This window comes from Psittacula echo (assembly GCF_963264785.1).
Source record: "Psittacula echo genome assembly, chromosome: 1".
NCBI lineage: Eukaryota > Metazoa > Chordata > Aves > Psittaciformes > Psittacidae > Psittacula > Psittacula echo.
Window position 1 is genome coordinate 149,518,014 of NC_137735.1, and position 17,445 is coordinate 149,535,458.

Below are 17,445 nucleotides of genomic sequence, written 5' to 3' on the forward strand. Positions count from 1 at the left end.
ATCAAGCAACCCAGAAACCTTGCATAAGCAACTGAACAACTCATTGAAGGAATTAAACTCAAACATGAGCTCTGAAATGCTGAATGCACATTTGATAGCTACAGGCAGAAAGCAGAATGGAACACACTGAAAATCGTAATTCACTGCTCTGTCCTGTGTTAACACACCACAAGTAAGAGATTTATGCAGCAATGACCTGTTAGTCAAAATGCTTATGAGCTGCTGAACGATCAAAAAAGCCCAGTGCAATGCCAGGAATGGGATAGTCTCACTTATGGCTTATCAATTCCAATCTAGCTTTAGACAGTGTAAATCTAAATTTAATCAGACAGCTGTTCAGTACCCTGAGAAACATCCATCAGTTCTGTTCCCAGTAAGCAGCAGTCTCTGTTCAAAAGCCCACTGCAATGAAACTCATTAGGGTCTCAATGGAAGACTACAAACATGAGGAGACTTCTCAGAAAGGACTTTTCCCAAGTGCTGCATGCCAGCTCCCAGCACTACCAACTCCTACACTGTAACAGTGTGTCAAACTAAAGCTGCAGCTTGGTGGGTGAGGGGAACACTCCCACTCCCTACTTCTGTTTCCCAAATCTCCAAGCTAGTAGTACTCACTAAACAGGGCCTCAAGACAGCTAAAGTAACTTGAGCTTTCCTTTAAGCATCTGATGTCTTTGTTACCTCTCTTTACCTTAAGAGCATAAAGGGGATAAACGCTCCCCTGGTCAGCTACAGATTTTGCATGGTCCATATATTGCCCTCTCACACCAGGTAGGATCAATTAGCCTTTGATATCTCCCACGTATCAGTTGGATGTAGAGACTACAAGATATTAACACATCATGCTAACAAACAAAACATGCTGTAACCTTATTTTTACATGCTTAAACTTCACACAAAGCTTGGCCCAATTTATCTGTTACAGAATGTATTAGAATGAGACACAGACTTCAGTGAAGTAGTTTAAGTCACTGCCTACATGCATCCCATGTATTTATGAACTAATAAAGCCTAACAAATGAGCATCCCACCCTTCCCTGAGCCCCCAGCATGAGGCATTATCTGGTCATAAGCAGCTTCTGTAACACACAAGTTGCAAAGTTTCTTACCAGTACATCTGTCAGGTAATCCACACTGTAGTTCTCACCATGCCTTCGTGCTTTACCATTTACTGAAAGAGTATAGTTGTAGTACTTTGAATTCTTCTCCTGTGGAAATGTAATGGGCATATTTATACAAAGTAAACACGCACACTGATTACTTAAAATAATCAAAATGAGCTGTTAGCAAGCATTTCTCAAATAGGTTATAAACACTCGTCATAAGGATACCACAAGAATTCTCAGAGCTGGTTTCCAGCAGCAAAGCCTATTTTAGTGCTGCCTTACTGTGCTGTGGCTTTACAAGCCAGGCTTTCTCCCAGGCACCTTAGCAGGAGCAACCTTTGTGAAAGCCAAGAATGCAATATGCAACAGAGGAAAAAAGGGAAGGAAATTTGCATTAAATTTTTAGATGCTCTATGCCTGCTCTCTTATCACCAGCAAAGTTCAAACATGAGTTGGATTACAAAGCAACCAAAATTAGGTATTTTAAACAACAGAACAGTCACATACCAAAGCATACCAAAAACTCCATCCAGGAGGGACGTGACCTACTCCCCCCGCTTCCTCTGCTCCATACTGAAAAGAAACAGACCATGACTCACAGTTTCAATTATGAGGAATAAAAGCTAGAAATTATGTTTCATATTCATGTGCTTTATCCAACACTAGTCAGAAAACGCATTAAGCCAAATTCAGTTTCAGAATGGAAAAAACCCAAAACATATATGTATATAAAAGCACATAGCCTGCTAAAGAAACCAGGATTTAATAACTATAGAGACAGTAACTGAAAGCTTGGCATTCACCAGTAAAATTTAGATTTTATTTCCTGTTCTACCCCGCACATTAAAACACGCAGAAATCCTGGAGTACATTATCAGGCAATGAGAGCTGATCAAAACCACACACGGACAAGACTCTCTAAGGCTTTGTGATAACAATTCACAAGATACTAAAGAAAATTTTGCATAGACCGACAGCTTCATCATCCTCCCCCAAAAGGAGGATAGGAACTTTAAGCCTCTTGCCGCCTCAGTGCCAAATAAACCGCAACAACTAGCTTTTAAGCCACCAAAAAAGGGAAAGTAGCTGCTGCACCAGTGCCAAACTCAAGACAGAGGCTGCCTCAGGGCAACACAATGGGTTTCCTCAGGGCTGCCCTCTCCCTTCTACACAGCTTGCTTAACTGCAGGGACAGGAGACTACACAGTCAAGGGATGCTCAGAGGAAGCCAGAGAAAATTTCTCTTTCCCTCACTGGCTCAGTAATATCAGCAGGAACAAATTTGTGCCTGGCTATAAAAATTTATATTCTATTATACCACCACCATTTTCCAGCAAGGGATGCAAGGAAAATAATACTGTAAAGAACCTGTAACTCATCTAGCTCCAAATACAATTGCATCATGCAAAAGGAATACTTGATCTTAGAGCTTTCAGCACTGAAATTTACATCTTACCATAAACTACTGCAAACCACAGCTTAGTTAAAACCAGGAAAAAACCCCAACAAACCCAAACCCAAAGAACACACATACATGTGATTCAATAATAAAGAGCTGGGTCACCTCTGAAAAGGGCTTTGATAGTATCTGTTCTCCCAGTGAACTTGCCTTAGTGGACATTTAATACGTAAAATGCCATAATAACTGCTAAAAAGAAAACAGTCCTATGATTCAAGGTGATATATCAGTCAGGAATATTAAGACAAATGTACTTTTTTCTTTAATGTTCTAACATTGTGCCTGGTCTGGTTCTGGCTTGATGGTCTTCTCAATACTGCACACCAACCATCTATCCATTTCCCCAGTCATTAAAATAGTCATCTCTGAAAATCAACACATCTGAACATATTAAAAAAGTCTAGATTCCATCACCCTTTTAAAATCAACTTTTAAAAACATTCAGGCACTTACAGGACCTGATTTTAACCAAGTTAAGTTAGAGATCTGAACTTTGCATCATATTTATGCCCCCTCAGCAAACAGAACTATTCATCCAACTAACCACTGTTTTGGGGATCTGCATTCAGCTACAAATATAAAAACCATATGAAGTTTTGAAGGGGACAACAGATATTAACTGACTCCAGTATAAAAAAAGCAAGCACAAAAAATACCTCATTCAAATACTTTCCAGCGAAAAACGTTTGATAGCCACACATAGTTTTGAGCAGAGCTGGGAAAGTATATGGCTCCTGAATCTTCTGCCATAACTTGCTGCTACAGTTTCCTTCCAGAGTGTTATTGACAACATGATGATTATGTGGGTATTTTCCTGTTAAAATGCTAGCCCGACTGGGACAGCAGAGTGCACTGGGAACGTACTGGAAAGACAGGATGAAGTAATACAAGATTAACATTGTAAAACAATTTTTCCCTCAAAATTTCTAACTTTGAAATAACAGCTAATAGGGTGATCAAAATGTTCACCAACATTAAAGCACATTTTTTTCTGAACACACAAGTATTTTCTGGACATCCAAAGTATTTTCACTAGTGAAAAATTGCACATGAAGCTGTTTCTAGGTTTCTGCAGCATATGCCCTTCAACCCTCCTCTCCTGATCAGATGTGGTTCTTATACAGTAGCAAGTATCCATTAAAATACTGATTGCCAGTTTATGCACTCCATTATTTTAGCCATGGAAATACATTGGAATATGAAGAGTGTAGTGGGTTTTCAGCGTGCATGAAGCTTAAAGTTTCAAGTAGCTTCTTAGTAATAAAAATACTCAGATTACTCAATTTTACTTTACAGCTTCAGGAAGTCAACAAATGCTTTTAGGAAGTGAAACTCTCCCTTCCCAGTTTCTGAACACGACCCTGAACTATATTCATTTTGAGGCCTAAAGTAGTTAGAGATTCAATTTAAAAAACCCACTGGCTTACTTACAGGCTTCATAAAACTGTTACCAGATTTGAGGCCTTAGATGACCTAAGATACAAAACTATACAAATGCACACAAACCTCAGAAGTTCAAAGAGCACTTACTGCGTTTAGGAAGGTCATTCCCATCTGTGCAATGAGCGCATTAGTCTTCTTTAGGGGGGTCTGGAAGAAAAGTACCAAAAGGAAATCAGCTAAAACCACAAGGATGCTAAGTAGGGCAGCCGAGGCAGATACACAAGTACCCGAAGCAAGGCCCACCACCACAGTTTCTAGACACTGGCCAGGCAATCCATGCAGTGCCTTTTTGCTGGAGCCTCGTTTGGTCCCAGCAGTTACACAACTCAGCCCTCGCCGAGGCGCAGGGAGTTATCGGGACTACCTGCCGCTGTAGAGGCTGCACTAGAGAAGCCCGAGCCTCTACGGCTTCCCAGAGCTGCTTGGCTCTCCCAAGGAAGCCCACCGTGACGCTCTCTTACAGGGGAAGCTCGTTTTGAGACTGCGGACGGAGATCCCGGCTGCAGAGTGGGCCGTGGCTGCGCCGCTCATGCCCCCGGGCCCAGGCCGCCACTCCTCAGCGGCGGGAGCGACCCGCTCCTCGCACCAGGCCCTCTCTACGCCCTGACGGTATCCCCAGCCCACAGCTAGGCTAGGCAACCTGAGCAGGGGAGCACCCCCCCAGCGAGTGCAAGGCCGCCCGCAACGCGCCCACCTGCCCCACGCACAGCCCCGCGCCCACCGCCCCCCTCAAGGACAGGCCGGCGGGGGAAGGCGGGGAGCCGCGGGGTTTACCATTCCGCCCAGGCAGACGTCCTGGTCGTCGGTGAGGATGAGCACCACGTTGGGCCTCCGCACCTGCCGGGTTGCCCCTGCCGGGCTCAGCATCAGCAGCGCAGCCAGAGCCAGCCCGCGGACCACAGCGGCAGGGGACATGGCGCAGCAGCAGAGGCGCGCGGAGAGAGGGACAGGAGAAGCCGGCGCCGCTCGACCCCGCGAAGAGCCACGGGCACAGCCGAAAGCAAACCCCCAAGGAACAGAGCGCGGACCCGCCCCGCCCCGGCACATGACCCGAGAGCGCGCCGGGAGGGGGTGGGTGGAAGGGCGGTGTCACGTGGCCCGGGCGGCAGCCGCGGCGGCGATCAGTCCCGCCTGCTCCCCGCCTCCTCCTGGCCCCGCCCCCTCCGGCGTGGCCCCGCCCTCTGGGAAGCCGTTGCCATGGGAGCGGGGAGCGGTCCCTCTCGCCGCTCTCTCGCAGAGCGGCCGCGCTCTGCTCTGTTCCGAGAGGGGTCTTCTTAGCTGTACAACACCGTTTTAGTGCAGAATTCCTGACGTTAATTATAGCCGAGGCCGCAAAGCTGGCCCCATCGGTCTGGCCCGCCTGGCTGCCGTGCCCTTCGTGTGTCCCAGACAATTCTCGGCTTGCAGGGAAATGTGTCATCAATGCTGAGGAAGAACAGAAAGCAGAAGCAGACAAGGAGCATGGTGGGGGCGCGGGCAGCGCTGGGCTCTGCAGACACCAGAGGCCGGGAGCAGGAGCGGTGCTGCCGTGCTGCGGGCGGTGCGTTGAGGCAGGCCCGGGGAGGGAGCTGAGCGGCATTACCGTGGGATGAGCGCCGCGCATAGGCTGCGGGCACAGCAAGGTGTGGCGGAGACACAGCTTCCCCAGGCAACCAACCCGTAAGAACCGCATCATCAGTCCTGACCCTCATGTTGTGTTACGGTGACTTACAGCTGCACAGCTGCAGTCTTACGGTTACGTTACTGAAGCTATGTTAACAGAACCAGGCCGCCACTCGGGGCTGCCCCGCGCACCGGAGACGGAGCAAGAGCGGAACAGCCGGCAGGACTAGGGTGGCCTTCGCGACAGCCGCACCGCTTCGAGGACCGTTCCCGGCGGCAACTGACGCGCAGAGCTACCGCCGTGAGGGGAGGCACCACCGCCCGCCCCGCCCCTCAGCAGGTGCAACACCTCCCCTCGTGCCCGCCGCCGGCAGCTACCACACCGCGCGGTGCGTAGAGAGGGAGTCGAGCTGGGAGCGGCACTCTTACCCTTAGGGGAGTGTTCTGTCGGCCTGGGTTCTCCCGCTCTTCCCCCCGCCCACCCTCCCTCCCGCATCCCGCTGTGGAACGGGCCCAGCCGAACCCGGAACTCGGCGCTGCCGGCGGTGGCGCCGCGCTGTGGGGGTTGCGGAAGATGGAGGCGGTTGAGTCCGGCCCGGGCGGCAGGGCGGGCAGCAGCGCTGACAGCCTGGCCGAGGAGGAAGAGGAGGATGAGGACGAGGAAGGTGCTGGCAGCGGTCGGTCCAGCCGCACCTCGTCGCTGGTGAGCGGGCTGCTCACCGAGCTGTACAGCGCCGCCGAGGCGGCCGCACCCTCTCCGGGCAGCGCCCGCTCCCGCGTCCTGCAGGAGCTGCAGCAGCGGCCGAGCCAGGTCAAGTACCTGCGGCTGAAAGGTACAGCTTGCCCCCCGCTCTGCCCGGGCTGGCAGCTGCCTCTGTTGTCCCGCTTCCCTCCTGTGCCTGCAAGCGAGTCCTGCTATAGTCTGGGTAGAGTCCTCTCTCTCCTTCCTCCGTGTCTATGGACACGTGTATCTGTATGTATGTATCCTCCTTTACTTGTTATAGTAGCCTTTATATATGGCAATGTCTCCTAGAAGCTTCCGGTGCACAGTTAGCACAGACTTCGTGTGCTGTGCCCTCCCTCCTTCATTTTAGGCGCCACAGAAGCAAAAATGGAGTCACCTGCTACTAGAGTTTCTGTGTCATTGCATAAGCTTTTGTGCTTCTGGAAGGTCAGTGCTATTCCTCACTCACAGTAATGAGTCAATGGCCAGTTTTCTTTTCCCTTTTCCTTTTTCTTTTCCCTCCACACATCCTCTGTCATAAGAGGTAGTTGCTTTTTCAGGTCCTTTATTTCTAGTAGACCTAAACCAAACCTGGCAATTGTAAACCTTATTTATAGTTTCACAAAACCTGTAAATGTTATTTATAGGTGTGGCTTCTAGGAAAGAAAAATAAGTGTAATAAAAACATGTACATGCAATGGTCAGCTGACTAAAATCTAAATGAAAATAATTCATCAAATAATTCTTATGAAAGCAAAGTAGTCACAACACCACACATTTGTGAAAGAATGAGCTTGCAATCCCAAGTCGATCTGATGAAGAGAGCTGCATAAAGGCCTCTTTTCTCTTGGTGTTAAATCATTCTTGGTTTTGATTAGGGGGAAAGAAAAAGGCAAGAGGTGAATAAACGTGCCTGTTTTCCAGATCTGTGCAAACAACTTTCTGCTTCCGTGTTTGGCTTCTTAGTGAGGCGATACGCCATCTGATGTTGCAGGATGTAGCTCAAGTTGTTCGCTGAGTCCTGTGACAATCTGGGATTCAACAGGAAATTTGCTTGTTCAGGAACATATTTTGTAATTTGCTGCAGTTAATTGTTTTTACAGGGACAGCTCAATGACAGGAGAGCGAAAGAACAAAATTCAGCTCACTACTTCCTACAAGTTGGTAGGAATAAAACTTGATATTTTTTCCCCTCTCAAAATTTATGGATGTGATTTTAAATCACCTTTGCCTGGTGTGATTGGGAGTTCCATCTGAGCAGTAGGTGCTGAAACAGGGTAGTGCCTATGAAGTACAGGACTGTTTTACCGGTGGTTCTTTTCTCTTGCAGTCATGCCTTGTTCTTCACTATCCCATGATTGATTGAGCCTAATTTGTCCTTTTCTTTAAGCTTTCCAGATTTATTGAAAGAGTTTTGCTGTACAAGCTGAGCTGTTTACTATCCCACTAATAGTATTTTTTCTGGGTGCATAAATATTTTTCTCATTGGATCAGGTTACCAAAGTATGGATTTTTTTTATTGATTTTTCTTCCAGCATCAGGAAGGGCATGGTTGAGTTGAAAGTGATAGGATTTGAATGCTTAGCCGCAGGGAACAGACAGCTGTTCAGATGTACCCAGCTATTACAGGGAAGAGCTGAAGAGATCTGAATGTGATAGGCGAGACCCAAGCTTTTGCTGCTGGCGGTTGCCTCTGAAGACAGAGCCGAGGACTTAAAAAAAATAATGGACTTAAGACATTTTCCCAGCAACTCTGTTTTGTCCTGAACCTGCAGCTCACGACATGGGGACAGCAGGAATATTAGAAGTCAGCCCAGACATGTTTGTGAACTAAGGGAGTCTGGTGGCAAAGTGACTGACCGGGGGAAATAGTTGAGGCTGTGACTGAGGCCACCTGGTTTGCATTTTAGTGGAGTTTCCCACTTGGAGCTCATCCTGCAGTTGCATTTCTAGCTTTTCAGGCACCTTCTTGAGCGTATTCCCTTGTCTGTTACTATTTGCTTGTTCCCCATGTATGTTTTCCCCAGGCAACTTCTGGAAGGTACTGTATTTAAAGCTTACCCCCTGGTGGCACTGCTGTAGGTATATTATGGCTACATCTGTCACAATGTTTCTAATTTATAACAGTATAATTATTAAGATTCATACACTGTGCAGCCAGTTAAGGTGCTGTAGTTTAAAGACTTTGGCTCAGATCTGTAAAATATGTGTAGTTTGGAATTATGTAGTCTATAGAACTTGTAATTTATAGCAAGTTTGCATAAGTAGATGTCCATCAGGCAAGTCCCTTTGCATGCCAACTACAGGAAAGTGAATGTTTTGGCCTGTACTGAAGTTATTTTCTCTGCTTATTGGCAGATGTTGATGAATTAACAACTATAAAACGAGAACTGAACTACAGAATTTCTGTTCAGTCGGCAAGGTTGCTTTGTCTTCTGAAGCAGAAAGACAGGCTTGTACATCAAGTTCAGAAGAACTGTGATATCGTCACAGCTTCTTTACAGGCCGTTTCACAGAAGCGATGTAAGTACTTTCTCTGTATGTGTATACTAGTGTAAGTAGTTTATTTCATTGACCTGGGCAGTATTTCAATTAAGCCCTTGCGCTTGATTTAAAGTTGAGAGTCCAGGCTATGCAATTCCTTAGATACGATCAGCTTCCAGTGATGTCAGTGACACCTGGGAACAGGCAAAGTTCAACTAGCTCAACTAGGTGTGCTGCTGTGGCCTCAGCTTTGCGTATTGTTGTGGCACCCTTACTGTAGTTTGTCTGCCGGGCTTTTTTCACCTTTAATTCACAAAAAGCCCAAGCTGAAATTTTTGGTGTTCATGCTGTGTTTGACTGTGTGCTTTCATATGGTTATAAGGGAGGTGCTAGCAGGGAATTCTTACTGGAAACTGTACACAGCATGTGCAGTTGTCTTTCTAGGGCATTGTTAGTAGTGTGTAACTCCTTTTAATTGAGTTGATTCAAGATAACAAGCATTAGTAAAAAAAACTCTACTTCTTTCAAACCTCTTTATCAGCACCTGTGTTTTTGGAGTTTCAGAGGGGGTGCATACGAAAGAAGAGAAATGTTGCTCATTAATTGTTTAACCTTTTCTTTCAGTACAGTGAAACCTTTTTATTTGACTTGGCAAAGTTCTTTTGTTAGTTCTGCCAAAGGGAAACTGCATGTAATGTCATATGTAAAAGTAAATAGAAATTATACCTTTAGAAAGGACATGAAAGTAACCTAATATTCCCTGTCTTGTTCTTTCATTAACATGCAGCGTGACAGGTACAGAAATATTCAGGTACAGTAAATAAAGCATGGTCTTTTCACAAAAATGACTGTAGGAGCTTTGAGGTGCATGTAAAAATTTAATAAAAGATTCTCAATGTAGTGGCATGTGCTAATGTAGTTTAGTCAAGGGTTTGTCTATTACTGTGAAACTTAATTTTAAAGCCTTTAAAAGTGTTCCTTTGTTTAACTTGCCATGAAAGTTCTTGCCTGTTGTGCCCTGTGTAGACATATTTCTTCTTCTCACCTATATTTTTTTTTCCTTTTCAACATCAGCTTGATAACTGAGCCCTCAGTGCCATTAACACTTAAGCCTACATTGTAGTCCTCTTTTAAATGAGACTACTTGAATTTTGCTTGCGTTTAAGGATTTAGAGGATTTGACTAGAAATTCTGGATTTCTGAGCATCCTAACCTCATTTGTTAGGTAAAAAACTATTGACTGAAAGGGATATAGGATTTAGTCCTAAATATGAATGTGTTTCCACAAATTCCAGGTACTGCTTTACATACACATTAATGGGGCATTTTGTTTAAAATATGCTAATAACAACTGAGATAGTTGAAGTTTTAAAGAAATGCAATTTATTGCTTAATAGCCATGCATGTGCATGCAGGTTTTTGGAGACCATGTGTAGGTATATATTATAGAATCATAGAGTAGTTAGGGTTGGAAAGGATTTTAAGATCATGTAGTTCAAATCCTCCTGCCATCGGCAGTGACACCACACATATATTACATTTCTTTAAGCGATGTATTTTTATTATTAATACAGCATATTTACCTGGTGTTAATTTTAATCTTACATTAATCTGGATTTTCAGAAATATATCCACTATATCAGAAACTTAGTTATTTCTTGCAGTTTCTGCTGAGGGTGGTAGAAATGGATGCACAGGAGAAGGTGATTGCTTAGAGTAGCTTGAGAAGTAGAGCTACTGAGTATGTAGTGAAATCCTAAAATCTCAGCAAAACTGTTATGCTAGTAGTAGAAATATCTGTTTTCTCCTCTGTTAACTATAAAAAAGAACAGGCAATATGATGGAGTATTAAAAAATGCACCCTCTCCCTTTGTCTTAAAATGTAAGAGAGTGTTTCTGCTCGTTAAAGCCCTTGGAAATTAGAATTTTTGTAGGCTACCCTCTCATTTTTAAATATTCAAAACATTATTATTGTCTTGTTCAACATCTTTGTTGGTGACATGGACAGTGGGATTGAGTGCGCCCTCAGCAAGTTTGCCGATGACACTAAACTGTGTGGTTCGGTTGATACGCAGAAGGGAAGTAATGCCATCCAGAGGAACCTTGGCACACTTGTAAGGTGGGCTGATGCCAACCTTATGAAGTTTAACCATGCCAAGTGCAGGGTCCTACACCTGAGTGGGAGCAATCCCAGGCACAGCTACAGGTTGGGCAGAGAATAGATTCAGAGCAGCCCTGCAGAGGACTTGGGGGTGTTGGTCGATGAAAAATTTAACATGAGCCGGCAGTGTGCGCTCGCAGCCCAGAAAGCCAACTGTATCCTGGGCTGCATCAAAAGGAGCGTGACCAGCAGGTCGAAGGAGGTGATCCTGCCCCTCTACTCTGCTCTCGTGAGACCTCACTTGGAGTATTGTGTGCAGTTCTGGTGTCCTCAACATAAAAAGGACATGGAACTGTTGGAACAAGTCCAGAGGAGGGCCACGAGGATGATCAGGGGAGTGGAGCACCTCCCATATGAAGACAGGCTGAGAAAGTTGGGGCTGTTCAGGCTGGAGAAGAGAAGGCTGCGTGGAGACCTCATAGCAGCCTTCCAGTACCTGAAGGGGGCCTACAAGGATGCTGGGGATGGACTCTTCATCAGGGACTGTAGTGACAGGACAAGGGGTAATGGGTTAAAACTTAAACAGGGGAAGTTTAGATTGGATATAAGGAAGAAATTCTTTACTGTGAGGGTGGTGAGGCACTGGAATGGGTTGCCCACGGAGGTTGTGAATGCTCCATCCTTGGCAGTGTTCAAGGCCAGGTTGGATGAGGCCTTGGGTGACCTCGTTTAGTGTGAGGTGTCCCTGCCCATAGCAGGGGGGTTGGAACTGGATGATCTTAAGGTCCTTTCCAACCCTAACTATTCTATGATTCTATAGTTTTCTCATTGTTCCAGGTTTTTCTGATGAAAGCATATACTTGCAATATAATGTTACGTGCTATAAAGCTTTATTACATGCTTTCATATACAGCATTAACATTATGATATCCTGTAATACTAAAATCTTTATCAAGTAAGTATGGAAAAATTGTTAAAATATTTTTCCTTTTGAAGTATGGTGGTTTTTTTTTTAGTGGTAAATTAAAATTTCATGGAGTTACATTATCATTCTAATGTTTCAAAATATAAATGATTCTTCACCTGAGATATGTGTAGTTTCATGATATGTTTATACTCTTGTCACACGGGGAGTTTATTTTCCCTGCATATAGAGGGAAGCATTCTAGTTTTAAATTAATCTTCAGTTTGCATTCAGATGTTTGGGTGCTATTTTTAAGCAATCTCTATAGACCAATTGCAAGCAAATACTGTTTCAGGAAAAGATAGAAATTGTCTTGATATTTAACTCTGGCTTTGTCAGATTCTTTTTGAATACTGCGTGACAAATTCACTGTTAGTGGTAACTTCAGTTAGTTAGGAAATTACAGGGCTCATAAATTGCCTTACTTTCTCAGAAAGTGTGTATTATGCTGCTTTAGGCTGCTTCTAAAGGGAAAAAAACCAGGTACTGTTTAAAAAAACTATGCTTAAAACTGTTTTCAGTATCTGAAAGTTCAGTGTCTGCAGGTTTTGCAGACCACAGAGGGAGCCATCCACTAATCAGTATTTAGCCTGTGCTGGTTCTTGGTCTCTGCTCAGTGCGCAGAGGAATGGCCTTCTGGCAGCTTTGGAAGCCCATGGCTGACTTGTATGTCAGGGCTCCTGATACCCACCACAGCCCCTGCAGCATTTGAACTCTTGAATGGGTAGAGTAAATGTAGAGGAACAAACAGTTGCAAAGAATAACTGAATCACTTTTTTTCTCATAACGCTGTTAACCCTTATCCCTAGGAGGTGATGAATATTTTGCATACAAATCGGTAGTGCCATAGAAAACAAAATTCCTTGCAGAGTGAAATGCATTTTGGTCAGAAGCATGAATGGCTGTGGCTCTGCTGCAGGAAGATAAATTGTTCTGCTGGGTACATGCTAAAAGCAGTATACTGTGCTGTACTTTGTAAGATGATCAACCAGTTTCACTTTAGTAACACTTTTAAACATAAAGCACTCCAGTGAAGAAAAGCGGTAAGAGAGAAATCACAGTGTTAGCCTGATGGCAAATATGGTTTCTAGGCACACATTTCTCTTACTTTTTTGATTTTGACTTATTTATAGTAGCAAGATGCAGACTTGTTCTGTAGCATTGTGAACTATTTCAAATCTATCCTAGAAAGCAGAGTGCTTTACGTGCTTAATTATATCATTTGAGAAGAGCAGAATTCAGTAAAAAATAAGGTCTTGCAGCTGTCATCTAAAGAATACGCAAAAGGCATCTCATTCTTTTCTCTCTTCCTGTATTTTATATAGTGACAGCTTGCTTGTTACTAAAAATATTTTGACTGTTCAAATTGCAAACTAGAAGTTCCTTGAATCATGAGTTTTGATTGCCCATAATTTTAATAATAAGTAAAAAAAAGCATATATTATCTATATACTATTTCTAAGTAAAATAATCCAGGTCAGTTGTAACTCAGTCTGACTGGAGGCAAACAGGAATGCTTAGATCTGATTCAGTATAAAATAAAACAAAGTTATATTAACAGAAAGTTCATAATATTCTCTTGTATTCTTAGTGGAAAAATAATTTTAGTAGAAAATCTCACAGAGATCATTAATTTGATGCTATGTAGCTGTGGTGCTATGTACCTGTAATGGTACGTAGTAATATACAGGGTAATGGGTCTTGTGCTGTGTTCAGAGAGACTCTCAGTATTCTCTTTCATAAGAACAGAGAAACTACGATTCTTGCTTAGAAACTACGATTAAAGATAAGTATTATTCTGCTATTTCAGCATTGCCTCCTGTATAGAATTCTCTAAGATGATAATAAACGGTATTAGCTTTCTAGTTTTCCTTTCTCCTCCTGGTTTCACAATGCAGAGCCAGTAGAGGGAGACAGACTTGTATTTCGTGCAGAGAGAGAGGTGTATCTGGTTTCATGGGGGGGTGGCTGTCATATCACTTCCTTAAACGTGAAGGGAAGTGCTTTACGAATGTGGTCAGGCAATAATTGGATGAAAAGATTTCGAGTCAGGCTGTCAAGTGTTGTTTGCAAAGGAAGGATTAGATACCATGTGTGAGGTAGTTAAAAAATGGTGATAAATGGCTTCTTAATTATAACTAAGATCATTAATTCCTACATGGTTGTGGAGGTTGTTTAGAAGCTCTTGACAGAGTGAGCTGAAGCTAAGCATTTTAGCTGCAGTCCAACTGGAGAAATTCAGAGTTTTATGTATATTCTTATTAGCAGTACTTGTGATCTGAGTGAATCTTAACTGGATAGAGAGCCAGCACAAGCTGGCATCATTTGGGCATAGTTTGGTACTCTGTGTGTTCCTGGGGGATGGACAGAGTTTCCTGGTAGAAGATTAGCCATGAAGCGTACTCAGCTTCTGAGAACATGTTTCTGTCCCTGTGGCATCAACTGTTCTCTCAGGATGTGGAACTCACTCAGAGGAAACTGGGAAAACTTTGCCTGATGTTTCAGTTGTGTGAGTTGGTTAGGAGAGGACTGGGCAAGATGACCGTCATCAGGTGTCTCCGGATAAGTGCAACTTAGATATGCAAAAAAACTTGCATGTCTAGATTAAGCTTCTGTTTTGTCTATCCTAGCTCCATCCCTTTAAAGTTTGTATCCTGTCCCATCTTCCATTCCTTCCCTTTTTGAACCCTTTAATTAGATTTATTTACTTGATCCCAATGTTTAAATACTGGATTTCTCAGCCCTGTTTCGTTTTCCCCTCACTACATCTTGTCTATCGTGCCATGTCTACCGCTGTCTCTCAGTCAGACTACTCCCAGTCTCTGAATTTTCTTCACATTGTTCTTGGTCTCTTTCATATGTTTTTCCCTGTCTTTTTCCTGCCTGCATTAAGTATCTACTTGCCTGTTTTCCCCATCCTCCTTCTTCCCTCAACACTTGTTATAAAACCAAGGCAGACATTCACAAATTTTAGTTTATAGGGTGAAAGTTTGATAAGTGTGTAAGAACAATTTTAATACAATATACTATGGACCATTAACACAACTAATACTGATTGAACTTGATTTCATAAGGTTCTTGGAGGAAAGGAAAACTTTTCATGAGAATAATCAACCATTGGAGTAATCTCCTTGGGGAAGTGGTGAACGCTTTTAAGGTTCAGCTGGACTGGATGCTAGACCATCTTGTGTAGACCGTTCTTTTGCTAGGAAAGGCTGGACCAGATGGTCCTTGAAGTTCCTTCCAACCTGGTAATATGTGGTTGTCAGTCTGGGTCAGATGCCTTGTAACATGGAAAAACACTTGTAATAATTCATGCAGGTCAAATTATGTATGTGGCTTACATGTCCCACTAACTTCCCAGTAGCTTGATCTACTCTTGGAGTTGTATAAATGTGGAACATCTCAATCTAGAGCATCTTTAATCTGGAACATCTCGATTACTCTGGCTTACTTTTTCTTTATTTATGAACAATTGAGTTACTTGGTGACTTTGCTACTGTGGCAATTCTGCCACTTCCCCCCATCTCCGTTGGTTTAAATTAGGGGCCAAATTTTACATTTGTATTTGCTTTCATATTCCTCACTTTAACATCTGAAATATGTTTCGGAGGAGGATGTCTGTATTGAAAATAAAAGATGTTAATGTCTGCAATTTCCAGTATTGCATTTGCAACTGAGAGAGGCTATCATGTACTTGCTCTTTTCATCTCTTTTCATATCCAACTCTAATTTAGATTTCCAAGTGAATGTGAAACAGGTCATTCATTTAGAAAACCATGTCTCATTTTCAAGGTGTTAGTTTAATACATTTTAAATTTAACTAAGGAACTTTGATGTTTAAAGCCAGATCAATCTGTTTCAGTAACTTTTAATAGCGATAACTATTAAATTGATCTACCAAAAGTACATTCCTCCTTTGATGTGGTTAAAATAGGAGGTTTACTTATGGAGTCTGACTTCGTGTGAGTCATCCTCAAATGACTCAATTGGCTGCATATTTCAGTTCAGTAGCTTTCCTTTTACCTCATCTGTATTTGTGTGCTTTGTTACATTACTAGTTTCTACCCTCCGTGGATGCTAATGAGTTTGATCCTTTAAATTGATGCTGTGGCTTTTTGAAATGAATACTTAAGAAATGTTGCTTGTGGCTACTATTTGTTTTTCTTAACTAATTGTTTGTAATTTAGCCCTACCTGATCTTTTGTCCTTGAAGCCTTTTTGTAGGGAAGAAGAAATGGAATGGAATAGAACCATGAGCTTGAACATGTTGTGATCAGCTTAAGTTGTTTGTTTAAACTGATGCCAAAGGTAGACTGAGTTTTATTTACAGTCAATTGCCTACTTGTGGCAATACATGTGTAAATAAATAGAATATTGATTTTTTTTTTTTTAATTCTTGCTGTTAGTTACGCTGCAGAGAGTGAAGGCTTTCTCTGTTATTTGTGACTGAAGATGCAGAGATGGGCTGAGGATTGGTGAGCACGGATTTTGTAATCCACTCTGTGTCCTGTGCTGGTTTGCAAGGATTGAAGTAATGGGAGAGTTAGAAAAGGAGAGAACCTGTGTTTAGGAATGCCGGAGCTTGGCTCAGTGAGTATGGTAGTGGTGTGCTTGGTCCATAAGCTGCATCGTGCCACATGGCAGCAGTTCTGATTGGGATGGTGAAGTTCACCTGCCAGTCCCTTGGATATGGGCTCTGCATGAAGGAAAGTGACTGAGATGCAAGTGTGGTCTTAACTGACTTGTTCATTGTTAACCAGCATTGTTAATAAATTGTGTGATGTTTAAAAATATTACTGGAGAACCCTTCAAAAGAGCCATCTATAGGGGTGGATATAAAATGAAATGCAATTTGATTATCATATTTCATTAAGCTTCAGCCAGCCAAGATTCTGGGAAATCTGAAAGCTTATTCCATTGCAAATGGGAGCCATTCTCAGCCTGGGCAGAGAAGGGTTACTTTCCTTTTAACACTAGGTTTGGAGGAGAAACAGTTATTTGAACAGCCTAATTTGTTGCTGCGCACCAGGCCATGTAGAAATATTTCGATTAGTAGGTGTGTGTCATGTTTAGTATTTGCTAATGTTAATTAAATTGTGTGTTCTGGAGATCTGTCAGTGAGTCTGGGAGAAAGAAAAGTGAATGTTAGGAAATGTAATACCAGCTGTGTGGAACAGAGAACAAGAAGTTGATGCTTTGCAAGGGCAATGATTCTTGTTTTTTAACACCATTTGGAGTTTACTATCATAGTATTTTATGCAGTTTTGGAAGTTACCCACATGAAAAATGCCATCTCTGCATTAAAGGCTGACAACTAATCATGAACTGAATAATTCTGGGGAGTTTTTAGATAATGTATTGCATGGTTACTTGATGAGAATATGATCTTGGAACTACTCTTTGAGCGGCACAGCCAGGACGCTGAGACCTGGGGAAGTAGTTTAACAGAGCAGCAAGTCAATAAAACTCTGGTACAGGGCTGTGCTCTCTATTGTCTCTTATGGGATATTCTTTTAAAGAACCATCAACTAAGTTCCCAGATTGAAAGTGTAATTGCAC

General features: G+C 43.0%; 1 protein-coding gene across 7 annotated transcripts in view; it reads right to left on the reverse strand.

The window, feature by feature from the left end:
- GNS (glucosamine (N-acetyl)-6-sulfatase) overlaps positions 1-5,044 on the reverse strand; it is a 33,039-nt gene extending 27,995 nt beyond the window's left edge. For 6 of the 7 annotated variants that reach the window (XR_013958917.1, XR_013958918.1, XM_080639289.1 and 3 more), the window contains exons 1-5: positions 4,783-5,044; positions 4,096-4,155; positions 3,222-3,428; positions 1,614-1,679; positions 1,110-1,208 (exon numbers count right to left, since the gene is read on the reverse strand). Coding sequence is in view for 5 of the 7 variants with exons in the window: in XM_080639289.1 (XP_080495415.1) it covers positions 1,110-1,208; positions 1,614-1,679; positions 3,222-3,428; positions 4,096-4,155; positions 4,783-4,923 (573 nt within the window). In the remaining 2 variants the exon portion in view is untranslated. The remainder of the gene's footprint in view (positions 1-1,109; positions 1,209-1,613; positions 1,680-3,221; positions 3,429-4,095; positions 4,156-4,782) is intronic. The other variant, XM_080639291.1, reaches the window with a different exon arrangement.
- Positions 5,045-17,445: the final 12,401 nt, after the last annotated feature.